Source organism: Malus domestica, chromosome 14 (genome assembly GCF_042453785.1).
Source record: "Malus domestica chromosome 14, GDT2T_hap1".
Lineage (NCBI taxonomy): Eukaryota > Viridiplantae > Streptophyta > Magnoliopsida > Rosales > Rosaceae > Malus > Malus domestica.
In genome coordinates, this window is record NC_091674.1 from 15,311,400 (window position 1) to 15,333,397 (window position 21,998).

The 21,998-nt window shown below is 37.2% G+C and overlaps 1 protein-coding gene, 1 long non-coding RNA gene and 1 other non-coding gene across 4 annotated transcripts; all 3 read right to left on the reverse strand.

Annotated features, from left to right (window-relative positions):
* Positions 1-8,836: 8,836 nt before the first annotated feature.
* On the reverse strand, positions 8,837-11,278 carry LOC103454739 (LIM domain-containing protein WLIM2b-like). Its single transcript, XM_008394337.4, has 5 exons — positions 10,373-11,278; positions 9,840-9,939; positions 9,705-9,727; positions 9,510-9,599; positions 8,837-9,366 (listed from the first exon to the last, which is right to left on the reverse strand). Exons 1-5 carry the CDS (start codon positions 10,505-10,507, stop codon positions 9,046-9,048), a joined length of 669 nt encoding a protein of 222 aa, XP_008392559.1. The 5' UTR covers positions 10,508-11,278; the 3' UTR covers positions 8,837-9,045.
* A 1,920-nt stretch (positions 11,279-13,198) lies between these two features.
* LOC103454740 (uncharacterized) lies at positions 13,199-17,474 on the reverse strand. Of its 2 annotated transcripts, XR_011575724.1 has the most exons (5): positions 17,188-17,474; positions 16,993-17,073; positions 16,806-16,899; positions 16,588-16,691; positions 13,199-13,420 (listed from the first exon to the last, which is right to left on the reverse strand). It is a non-coding gene; the product is annotated as an uncharacterized lncRNA (long non-coding RNA). The 2 variants fall into 2 exon arrangements; XR_532051.4 differs by lacking the exon at positions 13,199-13,420 and having other exon boundaries at positions 15,179-16,691; positions 17,188-17,470.
* LOC114821257 (small nucleolar RNA R71) lies at positions 13,827-13,934 on the reverse strand. Its single transcript, XR_003768703.1, has one exon. It is a non-coding gene; the product is annotated as a small nucleolar RNA R71 (small nucleolar RNA).
* Positions 17,475-21,998: the final 4,524 nt, after the last annotated feature.

The window sequence follows — 21,998 nt, forward strand, 5'->3', positions numbered from 1 at the left end:
TATAGGAGGTTGGTCGGCCCCTTTGGGTGAAGAGTGGTCGGCCATGTTTGGTGATAATGTGTGAATAATTGCAAGATATTAGGTGAAATAATATTTTGCAATTAACATGGAAATTATTCCTAATTTAAATAGGAAGTTTTAGGAGTTATATTTTGAATAAAAACAACAAAGGAATTATCTTTTGAATAAAATCAATAAGGGATTGATGAGGAGTGATGGTGGAATATGAAATAAATTTCATATTAGAGAAATTTTTCATTATGACTAGAACAAGGGTGGTACACCATGTGTTTTTATATAAATAGTGAAAATTTTTATTTTTTAAGTTATTAACTTTTAACACATATTCCACCATTTATATAATAACAAATTGTGTACTACCCCGGAGCCAGCCGATAAAGGACTAGTCACATTGAAAAATCTCTATCCATATTGATCACCTTTGACTCTTCCTTGATTGAACCGTTATTATCTGTTGCATTCGCGTAGAAATCCCAATGTGCGGCGAGAGTAATTTCATTTTTTTAACCCAAAAGTTCATGTGTTGCTTTCATAATTTTTTAAATAATTTTTAGCTCCACAACATTGCTGTTAAAAAATTTGTGAGATATTTAGAGACATTGCCATTAAAGAAAAAGGTAATGCTTCGCTGAATTTCAGTGTAATATCAATTGTAAAAGAAGGTTATCTACCACAGACTTAAGGTTAGTTTGGTATTGTTGTGCTTTTTTAAAAAAAAAAAAAACCGCTTCCGTTGTGCTGTAAAAATAATCAGGTGCAAAATAAAGTAGTTAAGTGTTTGGTAAACTTTTATTGTAAAAGTGCTTTTAACAAAAAAAACAATGTTCAAGTGTTTGGTAAATTTTATGTAAAACTGCTATGATTTTGTTAAATGACTAAAAAGTATAATATTAAATGTGATATAATAATTTATTTTATATTTTATTTATAATTTCATCTTCAATCTTCATCATTTTCGGGTCATAGCTCAAGATCCAAATCCCTCCCTTGCAACCCTCTGTTCTCTCCCCTTCCCAATCACCAAAATCTCCGGCGGATTTCACAGCTCAAGATCCAAATCCCTCCCCTCTAACCTTCTGTTCTCTCCTCTTCCCAATCACCAAAATCGCCGATCCTCGAGAGAGAGATTCGAATCCGTAGCTAATGGATGTAGACGAAGGGGGAAGCAAACGAGTCTTTCACAGACTATGGGCAGCAATTCGACCTGTCAAAGAACCATAAGGTATGCTACCATTGGAGGGCGGGTAAGTGCAATCACCATCCTTGCCTTTTTCTCTACAGAGAGTTCTCGGCGTCGTCGTCACAACAAGGTCTTAATGGGACAGCCTCAACTAAATGCCATCATGCCTTCGTCGCTAACACTAACGGTCCATCGTCCTCGAATCGGGGTCCAAATAACTTCAATGGAAGGGCTTCTTCGAAGTGGGGTGCTGAAGAAGAAATTGTTGTTCGAATTCGGGTACTTCGGGCTCAAGACGATGAATTCGACCTGGGTTTCCACGAGCTGTCTCTGTGTGTCAGTGAATAGAGCTTTCTAAATTCGCCAGAGCTTTCTGAATTCAATCGTGTTAGTGAAATAGAGCTCTCTGAATTCAACCTTGGTGCTATCTGAATTCGACCTTGGTAATCAACAATCATTCCTTCATCCCATATATCTTCAGCTTGCATCAAGTGCTAGACTCGACTCGCTGAGGGACCTCGTCCTTTCGAACAATCGGATTCGATGATTTGATATGATGATGGAAATAAGAAGGAGAAAGAGGGCATAATTGGGTTTAAGAAAGTTTCATTAAACTTTATTGTTCATCCGCCCACTTTGTAAAAAAGTTGGTTTTGAGAAGCAGTAAAATGCTGCTTCCATGTTTCTGCTTATTTTGGTTGGAACTTTGAAAAGAAGCACTTATTTTTACATTTACCAAACACATTTTACACCCCAAATTTTTTTCATAGCTGTTTTTTTTTTTTTTTAATAATTTTAGCTGTGCCAAATTGGTACTTAATGAGCCCCTTAAAAGAAAAAGGTAATGCTTCGGTGAATTTCAGTGTAATATCAATTGTAAAAGAAGGTTATCTACCACAGACTTAATGAACCCCTTAAAAATACAAATTTACCTGGACATAGTAATTACATGGTAAATAACAATTTTTGATCACATATAAATCTCGGGACGTGGTCAATTAGTGATCCACAACGGCTTTAGTGCGTGATTTTTTTTTCAATCAACCACATGCTGTGAACGTGGTTACGTAGAATTTGACCGTGGACATCGCTCGGGGGTAGAAATTGAGACCTTTTAATACATCTAAATACACCACTAGCCCTTGCAATTTTCCAGTGGTAGATGAATTGCTAGTCAATATTATTTTTTAACATGTTGTAAACTTTCCTAGTTTAAGTGTGATTGTGTAAATCCTATATTAGATTTGATTCTAGTTATCCTTTCCTATTACAACTTGTATTCCTTGGGGATGAGGAATTTCTTCTCCCATTTTACTACTATAAATAAAGGCACTATGTAGGAGGGATAACACACATTCCCCTACAATTCTATAAACACATCTCTCTCAATCTCCCTTCTTCTTGCCGTCAGCCCCCTTCCCATTGTTAGATAAAATAGGCTACAACACGTTATTAGCATGCTCCTATCACTACGCTTAGGAATTTGACGAGGATATTTTCTACATCAAACCAATTCATCCATATCATCATGCAATCAGGTTCTTTCAAAATAACGGTTTTTATCTCGACATTTTTGCAGCCCTGATAGCATGAACATTCACCATAATGCATGACCTAACTTTACGTTTTTAGAGTTTTAGATTCTACATAAATTGTGTATGAATTATATTCATAATTGTTGAATTATGTGAATTTGATATTTGCCATGAATTGCATCAAATATATGTACATGCATTAAAATTATTGAATTGCATATGCATCAATTTGAATTATATATGAATTGAATTGAGAAAAAAAAATTGGAATTGGGAAACAATGGGGTTTTTTAAACCTCTGACCTGGCACCGTGCAAGTCGCCAGCACCAGGCCACCAGCCTGTGAAGGCCTGGCAAACCAAGCCTAATATTAAAACCCAGGCCGCAAGCCTGAACCGAAAACGGTGCGTTTGAAACACCTTGTCCTGACCCACGACATGAAGCCCAGGTCCTCCTCATTGATTTTTCGATGAAACACAGCCGATAGTTGTGTAAATTGGACAAAACCTATTGTTTTCACCAACGATTTCTTCAAATTCCAGAAGAATTTCATGGGTTTTTCATTCGAATCAGCTGAATTCCTTCGGTTCCCCCTCCCTTAACGTTGAGATTTCATCTCCGCCGACAAATAATAGGTTCTCCAATGAACCATAGCTTGCACCGACCATGGAAACGTCACCTGAAGCGACGTCATCAACTGAATCTGGCGGATCCCCACACCTGGCGCCACTAGGGTATTTTGGAAATCACACTCGAGCCCTAGCGGGCTTCAATTTGCTTTTTGTCCATTCGTATAGCACCCAGGATGTTGGGCCTTGCTTGTGCCATTGGTTTTTTTATCCACATCACCAGGTCGTTGGGCTTTGGTGATTATCTGGCCCACAAACGCAGTCGAGCCCACTGGGCTCCTACCGTCTCCCATGCGCCGCATCACAGGTGAGTCGTGCCCTTTACGAGCCTTCCTTTTATTTTTTTGGGCTTGCGCATCTAGCCTAATTACCTTGTGATGCAAGGGCCTGCATGCTTGCTTGACTCAAGACCAACCCAACCCATTCTTGGGCCTGGGATGCACGACACCCATTTTATTAAGCCACCCATGGTCTTAGGCCTTCTTTTGGGCCACGAGTTTATTTGCCTAATTACTTTAGGCCCAATGGTTTTATATTTTTCACCCACACTTTAAAATTTGGCCTAAAGTCCAAATAATTAATTCAACTATAATTGTAGACCTGAAGTTCTATTTGCATATATTCTTGTGGCATATTTTTGTGTATATATTTGTGTTTGCCTATAGAAACATATGAACCTGAAGTTCATAATTACTTCGCAACCTGAAGTTTCTTAAAAACATGCCTTGTTTGAAAACCTGAAGTTTTCATTTAAAAACATCACCCACGAAAACCCGAAGTTTTTTCATACAAAAATAAACTAATACATGTCTATTAGAACCTGTATGTTCTACTCCTATGTGAATGGATTGTTTTTCTCCATTACACGAACCACATCTTGTCCATCTATTTTGTGATAGGAACATGTAAATTTGAATAAACTCGACTTCACCGCTTTAGAGGTCTCTGGAAGGAACTACCTCAAGTGGGTCCAAGATGTGAAACTCTACCTTAGTGCAAAGATTTTTTCCCGCCATTGAAGAAGAAATGGACAACCCTATTGACGAAGTTGAAAAAGCCTTTACTATGATCTTCATTCGAAGACATATCCATGACGCCTTGCAAATTGAATACCTTGATGAAGAGGATCCACGTGCACTATGGGTCACTTTGGCTGATCGTTTTGATCACCAAAAGGACATATTCTTGCCTAAAGCAAGACATGACTGGCAACATTTGCACTTCCAAGACTTTAAGTTTGTGAATGAATATAATTATGAAATTTGTCGAATCTGATCACTTCTCAAGTTTTGTAACGAAACTTTGACCGAAGAGGATCTCCTGGAAAAGACCTATTCGACCTTCTCTGCTTCTAATATTGTCCTGTAGCAATAATATAAAGCTCAGAAGTTCACTAAGTTCTCAGATTTGATCTCTGTTTTACTTCTCGCTGAAAAACAGAACCAGTTGTTGATGAAGAATCATTAAGCTCGACCTACTAGGGCGATTGCTGTGCTTGAAGCACATTATAGCACAAATCAACCGCCAGAAGCCACCCTGCGAAGGTCAACAGAGTCAAAGCCCATCCAAGGGAGGAAACCAATCCCAAAAGCACTCAAACCTCACTTCCAAGGCCCCGAACTTCAAGAATAAAGGCAAAGCACCTGAAACCATGGATGGGGACATGTGCTATCGTTATGGTTCAAAGGACCATTGGTCCCATGTTTGCCGAGCTCCCCAGAAGGTTATAGCTGAATATCATTCTCGTCGTAAGAAGTTTGAATCAAACTTCTTGTTGGTGGGCGAATCAGAGACTACAAGGATTGAGGTTTCTGACTTTCAAGAGGATACCACCCTTATGGAAGATTAGAATCTTAGACATAAACAATTTTAGTTAGTTAAAATTGCACAATGGGGTTGAATTCCACATAGTGGCCGAACCCCCCTCCCCTCCGCTTTTGTTTTCGGTAAATGTGCCAATTTTGATGCCCTTACGTACAAAAGTGGTGCCTCAACGAAGGATGGGAATTTATGTCGGATACAATTCTCCTTCGATTATTCGTTACTTAGAAACTTTCACAAACGATCTGTTTACTGCTCGTTTTGCAGATTGTCACTTTTATGAGACAGTCTGCCCTTCGTTAAGGTTAGATAAGAACGTTAATGTTCCTGAAGAATGACGTGAATTATCGTGGACGACTCCCACTTTGTCTCATTTAGATCCTTGCACCACTCAATTTGAAACTAAAGTGCAACGCTTATTAGATCTCCAGAGCATGCCAGATGCTTTCACTGATTTAGCGTGAATGACAAGATCACATATTCCAGCTGCGAATACGCTTGCAAAGATGGATGTACCAAATGTACGATGAACTTCACTCCTAGAGGCCCGGGGCACCAATCTTGGTGATCCACGTATATTAACGGTTAGCCAATCATCTGCCCTTACACAAAAGCATGGCAAACCCCTTGGTTCAAAGGATTCACACCCTTGGAAGAGGAAATCCACGACACAAGGTCCTGAAGAGCCCACCGTGAATCTGATTATCGCTTACTCATTCTATCCAACTCATGAGGAAATTCTAGTTATGGAAGCGTCCTTGAAGAGACGAATCCTCCTCCCGAGAATCGTGAGATTTTGGTCTATTATGCTAGCTTAGATGATGTATGGCATAAAAATGAGATGATTGTCGATGATGCATTAGCATATACAATAGCTACTGAGATCATGTTGAGCGATGACATTGAACCGGGTTTCATTGATGAATGTCAATGTAGAACTGATTGGTCAAACTGGAAACAAGCAATCTAAGTCAAACTTGATTCACTTATGAAATGTAAAGTGTTTGGACCTGTAGCTCCTACTATTCCACATATGAAGCCCGTTGGCTACAAGTGGGTTTTCATTCGGAAACGCAATGAGAAGAACGAAATTGTATGTTGCAAAGCTCGTTTTGTTGCACAAGGCTTCTCACAACGCCCTGGGATTGACTTTAACGAAACTTATTCACTTGTTATGGATGTGATCACTTTCGCTACCTTATCAGTTTGGTAGTTTCTGAAAAACTAAGTATGTAGCTGATGGACATAGTAACTGCGTATCTCTATAGGGATCTTGATACATAAATTTATATGAAAGTTCTCGAAGGACTTACATTGGCTGGTTCAAATATTTCTAAACCCCAGAACACGCTCTCAATTTGGCTGAGGCATTCACTTTACGGTTTGAAACAATCCGGAATAATGTGGTATAACCGTTTGATTGAGTATTTGACTAGTCAGGGATATGTGAACAATGAATTATGTCCTTGTGTGTTCATTAAGAAGTCATATTCTGGATTTGCGATTGTTGCAGTATATGTCGATGACATAAATCTCATCAGAACTCCTGAAGAGCTCGCATGAACTGCCGCGCACCTGAAGTCGAAATTTGAGATGAAAGATCTAAATAAGAGTCGATACTGTCTTGGTTTCAAGATAAATCATTGTTCAGATGGAATCCTAGTACATCAATCGAACTACACCCAGAAGGTGTTGCGCCGCTTTAATGAGGATAAAGTGAAGCCTTTGAGTACCCCTATGGTCATTCGATCGCTAGATGCAAAACGAGATTCATTCCGTCCAAAGGAGGACGATGAAGATATTTTGGAGCCTAAAGTTCCTTATTTAAGTGCAATATGCGCTTTATTGTACTTAGCTCAATGCACTAGACTCGACATCTCCTTTGCTGTTAATCTTTTGGCAGGATACAGTAATGCACCAACACGCAGACACTGAAATGGCGTGAAATACATCTTCCGTTACCTTAAAGGTACTACGGATTTTGGCTTGTTCTATCCTTACAGATCCTCAAGCGATGCGCACCCTCTGCTTCTTGAGTCGATTATTGCCTTGTTGGTTATGCCGATGCAGGATGCTTATTTTATCCGCACAAGGCGCACTCTCAAACGAGTTATATCTTTACCTTTGGAGGCACCATAATCTCTTGGAGGTCAACTAAACATACCTTAGTTGCCACATCGTCAACCATGTTGAAATTCTCGCCTTGAATGAAGCAACTCGTGAATGCTTTTAGTTAAGAGTAGTAGTAGGCCATATTTGAAGCTCCTGTGATCTTTATCCCTCCTTGATGTCCTGATGATGATCTTTGAAGATAACGCAGCATGCATCGAATAGTTCAAGAAAGGTTATATCAAAGCAGACAACACCAAGCACATTGCACCAAAGTTCTTTTTTTCACATCAACAACAAGAGCATCAGAACATTGAAGTCACACTAATTCGTTCACAAGACGATCTGGCCGACCTTTTCACCAAATCATTGCCGAAGATGACGTTTTAGAAGCTTGTTCATGGAATTGGTATGCGTAAACTTTCTGAGTTGTAACATTGCTATTTCTCTTTGGAATTGTGTCAAACTCAAGGGGAGTATCCTGAAGAATACCTGCTTAATCTTCATGTACTCTTTTTCCCTACGATTAGGAGCATTTTTCCCACTAGGTTTTTGCTACCTAACTAGGTTTTAACAAGGCACCCACCTTGGGCTGGTCATGTCCCTGATGACGTCTCGTAGACGTTTCTTTTGACTTTGTATTTCTCACACATTTTTCCTTAGACTATGGATTTTGTCCCTTCTTGGGTTTTTGCCATAGCCTTAGGGTTTTCTAGTGAGACTTACTTACTTATGCAAGTTCTTACCTTATTGAGAATAAGCGTTGTTCCTTAGAATCAATGCCGACGAGTCGACTTCCTCAACCTCTGCATGATGCTAAATCTACCTTGGGTATTTACATAGTCAAGGGGGAGTGTTACAAACTTTCCTAGTTTAAGTGTGATTGTGTAAATCTAGATTAGATTTGATTCTAGTTATCCTTTCCTATTAGAACTTGTATTCCTTGGGGATGAAGGAATTTCTTCTCTCCTTTGACTATTATAAATAAAGACACTATGTAAGAGGGATAGCACACACATTCCCCTACAATTCTACAAACATATCTCTCTCAATCTCTCTTCTCCTTGCCGCCGGCCCCCTTCCTATTGTCAGATAAAATAGGCTACAACATAACATATATTTTTGCTAATATCGATATACGTATTAGTAATTAATATCCCATAAGTTTAAGAGAGATGATTTTTGTACACCATTTGTTTCCATTTTGCACACTCTATTTGCTTCTGTTTATTGATTTTCTTTACTGTATTTTATCTAATGGTCATGGGGTGTGCATGTGGAGAAAAATAATGTGTTCACATCAGTTCCAAAACAATTGAACATGTCCTTGATTTTCTATCAGAGACATTTGGAATACTTCATGTATATGCAGTAAAATGTAGCTATACTGGTTCAATCAAAACGCATATACCCTAACAATCAGAAAACACATGTGCTCACCATATCTAGTTCAAGTTTTGATCACTCACTCATACTTGAAGATGAATACCCACAAAGAATCACATGATGGAACAATTTTTTGTCGCATTTGCCAGAGAAAATTAATTTTGACTCACTTCAATATATTGAAATTCACTGTTCAACAAGCTTTTCAATTTCACAAGACTTCAATTCAAATGCTTTACAAAGAAAATGTTTCCCTCCATCTGGCATTTGGTGGAAGTGACACAATTATAGAAGCCCTTTGGACCTGCTTCTAAAAATCCCAACACCACACACAAACTTAATGCAACATGGTTGATGCAAATTATCATAATTGCTCTTGTGGGGCTGAATCTTGTGTCTCTTGGGCTGCTTCTGCTTTTGATTCTGGTTTTGCTTCTTCTGTTACTTCTGCCTGTTTTGCTTGCGATTCATTAGGTTTCAGTTCTGACATTGGAGCTCCTTTTTTCTTTAGTGAAGCAGTCTTGGTGAGGTGGTTGTAGCTACCCTTCTCCTTGAACAATTGGGCAAAGTGGTGTTTGCAGTAAAGAATGCCATCCAAAGCAGCACAGTTTGATGGTGAGAGGAAGCAACCACCATGGTTACACCTAAAGCATGACTTGTGGTAGAACGCTCCCTCCATGGTAACCTGTCGCAAATTATGGCAAAAATGTTATTTACACTCCCAGATTGTTTTTCTGCACTTTTTGTGTGAATTTCTAAAATAATAAAATATTAATTTTGAAGTGTAGAATGAAAGATTTTGAATTGGAATTTTAGGGGGACTCAAACCTTCTCTAGTGGATACACAGTTTTGGTGCATACAGCACATTTGTCTACGGTCCCAGAGAACATAGAGGACAGTTTGCTAGGGGTCCTAGTCTGTACATACAAAGAGAAAAGAATGTATAAGTTTTACCACAACATGTCTATATAAAAATAAAAGCATTAGACACATAATAATGTATTGAAGGGATACGATGTTACCAATTCAGTTTGTGACTTTCCAGCTGCATCAGACAAGGTTGAACAGAAGAAATTTAGCTAATCAATACTACAGAAGGAAAAGGAAAAGGATTTTTATATATACCAAGAAAATTGCAATGGGAAAAGGAATCTTACATGTCTGAAATTTCTTAGAAAAGCTGCCAGTCTCCTTGAAGAGTTGCTCGAAATGAGGCTTGCAATATAGGACTTCATCCATGGATGAGTAGCTACTCATCTGTAAAAACAAACAAACAACTACATCATTCTCCATCCACATCTTGTCGATTTCTTTATTAAGATCCTTCAAAAGCCGGTAGCCACTGACTGAGTTTATTTAGAAGGGCCAATTTTTATTCGAAGGCAAAATCTTACTTGGTAGCTATTGGTGTAAGGATTTTTTTTATTTCTAATATTGAAAGATGTCTCAAGTTCGAATTTTCTCATCCCACATTGATAAGAAAAAACCTAGTCCTTAATTAAGTTCTTAAATTTTTCTAAGAGGCAAATTCACATTTAACAGGAAGACGATTGTAACTGTTAATTTTTTAATTTTTTTAATTTTTTTATACAAGCAATACTTAAGTAGAGGAAAATCGAACTAAGACCTCAGATACAAGGATGAAGAAAGATGAAAACAGTACATAAATTGTCATGCATATAGGACCTACCGAAAGTTGTCCATTGCAGTGACTACATTTGAAGCAGGTCTTATGGTAGGCAATACCATCAGCAGATAACTGGTCAATGAAATGAACAGTCTTATCACAAGCCTTGCATTTCTGTTGGGTCCCGCTGAACGACATTTTTCCTGTTTTCGCAAATATACCAATCAACACAAAAAAGATGGTTTAATCGCTAGGACAGAAGGATATTGCAACGAGATGTAATGAGCGTTCAGCAAGAAACCGTGAAAGTTCAATCTCTAAATTGCTTGGAATTTTGACAGAGATTGAACTAACTCGGATATTTTTCCACGACCTCACAGCTTTTCTTGTAGTTGGCAAAAGTAGAGATTACAGGTCCATAATCAAATGGGTTAGTGAGTGGAGAAGGTGAATTGCATGGTATATGGAGGACACGTGAAGAAAGTTCAATTACTTTTTGGAGGATAAACAGAAAATTACTCTCCTAATTATGGGATTAAATTCAATATGCCAGATTGCTTGACTGAGTCTTTTACAAATAGGGGCCAGATAAGTTTTAGTTTGTTCAATCTGGATAATTACCATATTTAGATCATAGATTATGAGCCAATTGATAAATAGAGAATTAAAAGTGCAAGTACATAAACTATGAGAACAGAAGTTTAACTCAAATGGCTATGTTGGTGTCAAAACTCGGACAGAGTTTAGACTGGGTTCAACACGTATTTGCCTTGAGTGTGGCTTTCAGTCTCAATGCCATTGGATAACTCGACAGGAAGAGAGAACAGGTGAGCCATTGTTTGAGGCTTCCAACCAACAATATTTACGTTTGAGTGTGTGTGGAAGTTGCGCATAAATCAGGCTTCTTAACAAAATGAGTGTGGACTGAGTGAGAAGTTGGTTCGGTTAAGTGCTTTTATGTGCCTCGAGTGAATGAGGACTTATAATTCAATGTAACTTTGTATGTTTTTGCCTAAACGTAAATGAAAGAGAAATGGAAACTAAAACAAGAAATAGAATGCAAATGATTTTCATGATTAAGCCGAGATTACAAACATTTATAAAAGTAAAATCTAAGCCGATAGGCCAAGCTACAAGACTTGAAATGTAAATTGACTAGAAATATATATAAAAAAAAAAAAAAAACTGTAAAACTCTAGAAAGAATCAGGCGGTGGAGGGGGCAATAAAGCTAGAGAAGTTCACCGAGATCATTGGTATCAGACTAGACTTTAGAAAAAACATGTGCCTCAGAGAGGAAATCAAGGTGGTTGGAATTGCATGTCAATTGAATTGATGAGTATATTTTATATTATATATTTTACCCTAATCTTAGTATATTTTGGTTAATATTTTGGAAGAATTTTGATACTTTGAATTGTATTTTCAATATAGGACTTCCGACTTCCTCTGGAGAAAAACAGGACCAAATGGACGAATTTTGGAGTAATTCTAGTTGGAAGACGTTCGTGAGTCACTTAGCTTGATCGTATCAAACTTCGGGATTTTTCCACCAAGTGGTTATTTTCTGGCGATAAAATAAATGAGCGATGCGCAGTGCTGGAAAATGACGTTTTTGTGCTTAAATTGCGTTTTTGGACTCCAAGATGACCTCGGATGGGTTCGTGACCTTCTGGAGAAGTGTTCAGAATATTCCAAACATTAAATCCAGCTATATTGGGCCAGTTTTGGAGCAGCTTATGGGTCCAAAACGTGGCTGTTCAGATTTTAGGCGAATTTTACCATTTAATTTAGGGTTATGTTTTTTATTTTATTTTATTATTAATTTTAGTTTCCTAGGGGGAATAAAGGACCTGTTTTTAGGGTTTTGTGTGGAGGCTTAGCAGATATATTGCTTGGCCCAGTTTTTCTCTACGCTTTATTTTATGCAATTTTGGAGACAGCGAGAAGGGCTAGGGTTTTGGAGATTTTCTACTTGAAGGTGTTTTCAATCCTTTTCTTAATAATATTTTCTATGATTTCAATTATGAATATGCGTAACTAATTTCTTTTGCTAGGGCGAAGCCTTGAGCCTTAGCATGAATATGTGATTTTTATTTAATTGCTTATGATTGATTGCATGCACACTTTAAATTATTAATCACCGGGATTAAAACTATCTAATTGTCTTAATGCCTGATCACCATTAGGATCTTTAGAAAAGTAATTTGATGCAATTTTGGTCGAAGGGTTCCCTGAAATTGACGCTGGCTTCTTGTGATTAATAATTGTAATTTCACTTAGGATGAATACCACGTCTGAAGGATTGCATGGTTTTTCAAAGGATTTTCATAAAGCATAATGAGTCTTTCATGTTCAGATTTGATCCGAACGACCGAACGGGTTGCATACGTTCTATGTTGGAGGTTCCAAGTAGAATATGAAAAGGAAAATCTAACCTTCAAAGTGGCATGTGTAGATCATAAGTAATTGGTAAAAGTTTATAGGATTGCTATGTGATGGTGAAACCCTACTGTTTTCTTAATTTGATTCTCCCAAAACTGTTTCTTTTCTCTCTAGTTTTAATATTGTAGATTGTCTTATCTTTAATAGTTAAATTCGTTTTTAATTTAAGTAGGTTATAAAATCAATCATCTCAACTTCTACGTTACAATAATTAAATGGAATCTGATTAGTTTCGAATTATTTAATAATCCCTGTGGAGACAACCTTACGAGATCCGTTTATACTACAATAACCTTGTGACTCTTGCAAGTAAAATAGAAGATTTAAGCCCGTTCACATGAGTAGTAAAAATCCTATCAAGAAAATGGCGCCGTTGCCGGGGATTATTTAAAATAATTCCATCTAATCAGATTGTCAATTAGTTATTGCTGTTAATACATATAAAAAAAATTAATTTTCATTTTTATATTAGTTTTACAGATTACAATAGTACAGCAGTGCAGATTTCAGAAATCTGTGCATGGTCAGCACCCGTTCAACAGTGCAGAAATTGATTCCACTTGATCCAGAACTTGAGCAGAATTGAAGGAGGAAACGCAGGGAGCAAATTTTGCAGAAGGTTCCTCCTCTGCAGGGAACTTTTCTACAGTCTTTAAATTTTGGAGACCTGCACAGTAAAGAAAAAATGGCATTTGTAATTCCAGAGGTTGGTCTGCTCCTGGGTGATTCATTGACAACCCATACCACAAATATACCAAGTTGTATTACTTATACGGCAGTGGAGGAAGGGTATATATTTGAAATAAAGCAGCACATGTTGAATATTCTACCTACATTTCATGGGTTATCATCTAATGATCCAAACATGCATATTGCAGAATTTTTAATGGGGTGCAAAAAATATTTTGGTGAGAGGATTTTCAGTCGAATCTATTAAGCTCCGTTTATTTCCTTACACTCTGAAAGATCAAGCAAGGAGATGGTTTCTCACACTCCCATCTAGAAGCATTACGACTTGGGCCCAACGTAGTGAAAATTTTTTAAACAAGTATTATCCAGCTTCAAAGACTCTTGATATGAGAACTCAGATTTTATCATTTGCCCAAAAACCAAATGAAGAGTTTCATGAGGCGTGGGAACGGTTCAAAGAGTTGATTAGAAAATGTCCACATTCAGGTATTAACACTACTGATCAAATGCATATATTTTTCAGAGGGTTGAATATGACTACAAAAACTCTTGTCAACGCTTCATGCGGAGGTTCGTACAAAGATAAAAATGCACAAGAGGCTTGTTTGTTAATTGAAAAAATGGCAGCAGATACACAACAGTGGGCAGTTGAGCAGCCACAATCTAGGTCTGTTTTTGAGATGTCTAATGGTTCACCATATGTGTCGGCACAAATTGAAAAAATGGAGAAAAAGCTTGAAAGATTTGATGCAAAATTTGACATGTTATTACAAAGAATTTTAGGTTCACAGGTTGCTGTACAGCAGCCTTTACAAGCTGCCTGCAACATTTGCAGCTTGACAAATCATGATTTTTTGAGCTGTCCATATAAAGATGCTTATCCGGAATTTATAGCGAAGCAGGTTAATTCATTTAATAATTTTCAACGTCCCAGATATGACCTGTATTCAAATGTCTACAACCCAGGTTGGAGAGATCATCCTAATTTAAAGTGGGACAAAGATCAGCACTCTAGGCCTCAATTTCAACAGCAGGTGCAGCAACTTGCTGCACCTAAGGCTGCTTGGGAGGTTGCAATTGAAAAATTAGCAAATACTACCACTCACGAAATCCAAAATTTGCATGCATCAATGAAAAATATGGAAAAACAAATTGGGCGAATTGCTTTGCAGGTTTCAGAAAGAGCTCCGGGTACATTTCCTAGTCAAACAATACCTAATCCAAGAGGATGAGAAGAATGCAATGCTATACAGACTTTACGGTTTGGCAAAAGTTACAACAGACATGAAAATTCTGTTGGAAATTCGCAGGCAGCAGAACAACCCCAAACTAAATCTGCAGTTTTTGCAGATTCTGAAATTTCTGCAGATTCTGGGCAGTCCCAAGACAGATCCGAAAATACTGCAGAAGCTACCACATAAACTGCAGAACGTGTTTACGAGCCTCCTATGCCTTATCCAGAAAGGTTGAGACCTAAAGCTAAAGATCAACAGTTAACAGATTTTATGAAGACTTTGTCAAAAGTTCAGATTAATCTACCCATTAATTGATGCAATCAAGAACATTCCATCTTATGCCAAATGTTTGAAGGATGTTTGCACAAAGAAAAAGAAGCTCGTTGATTTTGAAAAGTGATTCTTACAGAACAGTGCAGTGCAATCCTAGTGCTTAAATTACCTCCAAAGAAAAAAGATCCAGGGAGTTTTACTTTCTCTTGCACCATTGGAAATTGTGATTTTAGTAGTTCTTTAATTGATTTAGGTGCAAGTGTAAACTTAATGCCTTATTCTGTTTTTAAACGTTTAGGTGAAGGTGAGCTGAAGCCAACCTCCAGTATTATTCAATTGCCTGACCGTTCAATTACCTACCCTAGAGGAGTCATTGAAGATGTTATTGTGAAGGTTGACAATTTATATTTACCGGCTGATTTTATGGTGTTGGACATGGATGAGGATTCGACAACACCCATCATTTTGGGCAGCCCATTTCTGGCAACAGCCCGGACTCTTATTGACGTTGAAGCCTGAACATTAACATTCTGGGTTGAAGATCAAACTGCTGTTTTCAAGTTGTTTGAAGCAAGCATACATTCAGGTGACAAGCAAGAATGCATGCGTGTTGATGCATTGGATGGTTTACCAAGTGCCGAGTTTATGAGCAGATCATCAACTGACCATTTGTCCATAAAGCCTTCGAATTTGACTCGTGATTGCGTAAGTCCTAAACCACACCAGCAAAGGGTGCTACATGATGACCAGCCAATTAACACTATGAAAAAACATGAAAATTTACCACGCAGCCCAGATGTTAAGAAAATACAGCCTGGTAAAAAGGTGTGGCTGTTGAATACCAGTTTCAAGTTAGTTCCAGCGAGACAAGAATCTCGGTGGAAAGGCCCTTATATGGTTAAGCAGGTTTTTCAAAACGGTAACGTGGACATTGAACCAGAGGGCAAAGGTTGTTTGCTCAAGGTCAAGAAATATCAACTAAAACCATGCATAGGGAAATTTGGTGAAAGCGAGTCTTTGACTCTGAAGGCACCAGTGATCTAGCCACCGGAGTTCTGCAACGTCTAGCTACAGACTTAAAATAAAGCGCTTGTTGGGAGGCAACCCAATTTTTCTAAACTCTTTCCTTATTTTATTTTTTTCGTTTGATTTTTTTTATTATAAGTTAAATTTCTAGATGCATATATATACCTAAGTTTTCAAAAAAAAAAAAAAAAAAAAAACCATGAAAAATCAAAGAATATGTCGCTTTCTTTATTTATGCATGTTGATTTTAGCTCCATTTTTAATATTCACATTTATTGGTTAATTGCAGGTTGAAAACATGGAAAATAAAGAGCATCCTATACTAGAATCATGCACCCAGCAGCAAGTCTATATTAACATCAACCACATCTACACTAAGCTGGAAATTTAAAACAGTCAACATAAAGTCATTCACAGATGCAAGTTTGGGGGTGATTGTTGCAGATCCAACACATAAACATAATTTTGAGAACTTAATTTTCTGCAGCTCAGTTTTGGGATGCATAGAGGAGAAGCACAGTTAAAATCACAGCTCCATACACCACAGAATTGAATACAACTATTATTACCAGATCTACAACAACTTCACTTGCAGGGATTCAGATTTTACCTCCCAGATGCACCAATCTGGGTCATGCGGCCTGTGCTGTTTTCGTCCGTTGAGCTTGTGTGTTTACTTTTGTTTCCTTGGCTCTATCATGGATCCGTATACCCCTACATAAAGAGCAAAAAATATGAGTACATATAGGATAAATATGGCATTATAATGAACTATCGTTGAACATGTAAATGTTGAGTTTAGCTACTGCAGAAGAGCGAGATCTTTACCTTTATGATTTGCAGAGGCCGAGACATTTGCCATTTATTTTGCCTTCTGGACCATTAGACCGGCAGCTTAAGCTTGTTTTCTCTCGGTTGTACGCTGGATTTGGGTGTCATTTTTTAGTCCCAGTAGTAGTTTTATTATTCAAATATCAGATCATCGTCAATCACTCAAAAGGGTTACGGGTTTTACCTCAAAATTTGCAGATCCGTGAGTTTGGGAATTTTTTTTTGAGTTAGTCTCTTCAGTCTCTTTGTAAATCTCAGGTACCTACTACAGAAGAACATCACTGTAAGCTTCTATATAGACTCATCACGACAATATAGCTTTGAGAGATTTTTCGCAAGCTAAGAGACATGCATATTGAACCAAGTGGGAGATGATTACCGTTGCATGTGTGCAATGGTCTCGATCTGCATGCTTAGAACTCGAATTTGTGATGGCTTGAGGCTTGGGAGACACATGATTTGGTTGAGAAGAGATGGCGACTCAGGGTGTTGTTCTTGTGTTATTGTCTCATATTTGAAATTATTGGGGGTCCTCAAACAGATAACACCACATGCATGTGTTATATTTTGTACATTTTCCTCAAATAAATAAATCTGAACAGGAAATCAAAAGATTTGAGAATGATTTACCTTTCGCATTGCAGTTTTTCAGATTTCCCACCAAGGCTAGGTATTCACGGAGGTATGGTTGTTGCTGGGTTATGGAAGTCTACGGATGCAGTGTTTAGGGGGTAAGAAGAAGCTGCAATGAATGAGGAGGTTAGAAATGTGAGAGAGCTGGGGTCTAAGCGAAACGAGAGGAGCGGCTCGGGTTCTCACAAATGAGAGAAAACTGAGAAGACAACGGAGAGCTTAAAAAGACTTTTCAGATTTTCAAGAGAGATAAGGCAAACTCTTTCCATTTTGGAGATCTAATTTTCATTTTAAAGAGATATGGGGTCTGAGAGCAAAAGAGAGAGTGGGTTGAGGAAAATGGGAGACTTATTTCTGACATGGATGTACGTTTGGGTTTTTAGTGAGAGAGGGTTGGAGTTTCTTGAAACGAAAAAAATAATAAAAATTAGAAGGGAGAGAAATGGGTGCATCTGAGCCTTTCTTTTAGAATCCTAAGGAATTCATCATATGGATGCGTGACATGTGGCCTGTCATGTCTGTTGGGATAGGGACATTTTCAAAATGGGAGACAGGGAGCCGTTTGGTGGCTCATGAATTGAGGCTAGTGAAACGGAATCCTATGGTGCTCGGGTTTTTTAATTGACAAATGCAGCTGCTGCCCCAGCTTATATTGTAATTGTTGCTAGGAATTGACACACGTGGGGCTTGTAAGTGTTGGCTAGCGCGTCTTCGCAAGTTCCCAACTACCAGGTCCTGCGTCTGAATCCCCAAAGTGTGCATTAGTGTTTTACTTCTCCACATTTTTGTCAGCGCACCTCAGCAAGTTCGTAGTTCCACCCTTCAACTCTCTGGTGTGTCAGTTTTTAATACTTTTCCTTCTCTTTTATTTTCTATTTTCTGTTTTACTTTACTTTATTTTATTGTTTTTCTATTTCTTTTTCCTATTTTCTTTTTCTTTGATTTTCGTTTTACATTTTTCTAGGATTTAATTGTTTTGTTTCTGTTCTTGTTTCTTTTGTTTGTTTTCCACACCTTGAGGACAAAGTGTGAAATAAGTTTGGGGTGGGAAATTAAATTTTAGTTTTTTTTTTATTATTGTGTCAGTTTTCATTCTTCTTAATTTAATATCCATAGATTATTTTAAACGTTAGAACAAATGGACAGGGTGAAGGTTAATCCCACAGTAGAGTCTTTTCTATTTATCGTTACTTAGACACTAATTCATGAATTATACTTTGAACTTTGCACATCACATCAACATGGTTTGTGGGGAGTGAGATTGAAACACTTACTTTTAGTCTAAGTTTATTTTTAATTGTTGTTTTTAAGTAAAGTCAGTTATTATTGTGAATAAAGTAATAATTGTCTCACCCGAGGTTTTGCCTAGTAACCGGGCCAGTCCTGCCTAATCAGCAGTGATTCTCACGTCAAATGGTAGAGTTTTGGCATGGGGCAGGGTGGTTAGTTGGTTTCGTAGCCTTTTCAGCTCGGGTTAATAAGTCCTTAAGGGTGTTCTACACCTAGTGCCATAAAACCCTAGTGGTTTGGGAGTCATTGACCTAAAGCTCGCTACATGGGTTGGATCGAAAGCTTAAGTGGACCAACATTGCACGACCACTACTGTTACTGGAAAAAAAAAATAAAGAGAAAAAATTGAAAAGAAAAAGAAAAGGAAAGATAGTTATATTTAAAGTTAGTATGTGTGAAATGAAGAAGGACGAGAGGTAAGAGTTTTAGTCGAGTCTCATTAACTATGTTGGTTCACTTTACACCAAAGGAAGTTTGTGAATTCTTTTCTAATTGATTCTAAATGGCTTAGACTCTGTGGTGGGATTGGTTGGAACTTTTGAAAAAATGTTCTAGTTTTAAAAATTTGCTATGGATTGCAACTTTGAAGGTGAAAATTTTTGCTAGCTAATTTTAGCTAGTTGTCTAGTTTGTTAAGTTTTTATTTTTGTTTGAGTCTTGTTTTGCTTGAGGAAAAGCAAAAAGCTAAGTTTGGGGGTATTTTGATGAGTATATTTTATATTATATATTTTACCCTAATCTTAGTATATTTTGGTTAATATTTTGGAACAATTTTGATACTTTGAATTGTATTTTCAATATAGAACTTTCGACTTCCTCTGGAGCAAAACAGGACCAAATGGATGAATTTTGGAGTAATTCTAGTTGGAAGACATTCGTGAGTCAATCAGCTTGATCGTATCAAACTTTGGGATTTTTCCACCAAGCGGTTATTTTCTGGCGATAAAATAAATGAGCGATGCGCAGTGCTGGAAAATGACGTTTTTTGGCTTAAATTTCATTTTTGGAGCCCAAGATGACCTCAGATGGGTTCGTGGCCTTTTGGAGAAGTGTTCAGAATATTCCAAACATTAAATCCAGCTATATTGGGCCAGTTTTGGAGCAGCTTATGGGTCCAAAACGTGGCTGTTCAGATTTTAGGCGAATTTTACCATTTAATTTAGGGTTATGTTTTCTATTTTATTTTATTATTAATTTTAGTTTCCTAGGGGGAATAAAGGACCTGTTTTTAGGGTTTTGTGTGGAGGCTTAGCAGATATATTGCTTGGCCCAGTTTTTCTCTACGCTTTATTTTATGCAATTTTGGAGATAGAGAGAAGGGCTAGGGTTTTGGAGATTTTCTACTTGAAGGTGTTTTCAATCCTTTTCTTAATAATATTTTCTATAATTTCAATTATGAATATGCGTAACTAATTTCTTTTGCTAGGGCGAAGCCTTGAGCCTTAGCATGAATATGTGATTTTTATTTAATTGCTTATGATTGATTGCATGCATATTTTGAATTATTAATCACCGGGATTAAAACTATTTAATTGTCTTAATGCCTGATCACCATTAGGATCTTTAAAAAAGTAATTTGATGCAATTTTGGTCGAAAGGTTCCCTGAAATTGACGTTGGCTTCTTGTGATTAATAATTGTAATTTCACTTAGGATGAATACCACGTCTTAAGGATTGCATGGTTTTTCAAAGGATTTTCATAAAGCATAATGAGTCTTTCATGTTCAGATTTGATCCCAACGTCCGGACGGGTTGCATGTTAGATATACGTTCTATGTTGGAGGTTCCGAGTAGCATATGAATTAGGAAAATCTAACCTTCAAAGTGGCATGTGTAGATCATAAGTAATTGGTAAAAGTTCATAGGATTGCTAGGTGATGGTGGAACCCTAGTGTTTTCTTAATTTGATTCTCCCAAAACTGTTTTCTTTTCTCTCTAGTTTTAATGTTGCAGATTGTCTTATCTTTAATAGTTAAATTCGTTTTTAATTTAATTAGGTTATAAAATCAATCATCTCAACTTCTACATTACAATAATTAAATGGAATCTAATTAGTGTCGAATTATTTAATAATCCCTGTGGAGACAACCTTGCGAGATCTGTTTATACTACAATAACCTTGTGATTCTTGCAAGTAAAATAGGAGATTTAAGCCCGTTCACATGAGTAGTAAAAATCCTATCATGAATCATACCATGGGGTGGCAAAGCTGTAAAAGTTTTAGATTTTAGGGATTGTAGGCAATGTTTGCTTCAAAAGAAGGCTTTGAGGTTGTAGTTGAAGAGCTAGAGGTTTTGTTGAGGAGCAATTGGGTTTGTGCTAAAAAGCAGTTAGGTTGATTAAAGGTTCACGCATGGTTTTGTATAATCGTAGGCAGTGTTTGCTTCAAAGGAAGGCTTTGAGATTCTAGCTGAAGAGCTAAAGGTTTTGCAGAATAGAAGTTGGGTTGATTGAAGATTTACTCAAGGTTTTGTATAATCATAGATGTTAAATTTGATGAAGGTACTGCTCTTGAAGGCTTTTGGCCCTATTTGTAGGCAGTAAAGAATGAGCAACCTTGATCTTATCGTTGAGTTGGAACATAGGTATTCGATCCTTTGGCGCTAACAGTGACTGTAATTCCTAGTTGGTGGCATTCAGTTGTGTCTTATAGTGTTTCACACGATCGCTGCGGTGACATAAGCATGTCGGATGGCGCCTTCATCGTTATTTATGGGGGCTAGATATTCCCGAATCTAGTCATTCGCGTGCAAGGGTAGAGGCATAAAATATTTTATGGGTAGCCTAGCTACAAAAATTATCCTAAAATCAATTTTTTTTTTTTTGGTACATAGGTATTGTATGCAAAAAATTAAGTTTAACTTATGTATTTGTGTGCTTAAAATTTGCTTGGCATGAACTCAATAAACTTCATAATTGCAAACTACAAAAATTACAATGAATCTTCAAATTTCACATATATTTAGATTTAAACACAAGAAGAACATAGAAAAAAACTTGATATCTCAATTATAACCACACAACTAGCACATAACAAAACACTAAAAGTAGAAGTAAAGGCAATCTTAAAAAAAAATTGGTTGAAACCAGTATAAACCCCACTAAATCAAAGCAGAATAATCTTAAACAAAATGACATCACAATTTCCATGGTAATTTTTATATGTTTAGTTGTGCTAAATATTCACTGGGCCAGTTTCATTAAAAATAATTCTTCTTGCACATTCTTTTGTCTATTATATAGACTATACACCAAAGTATATATATA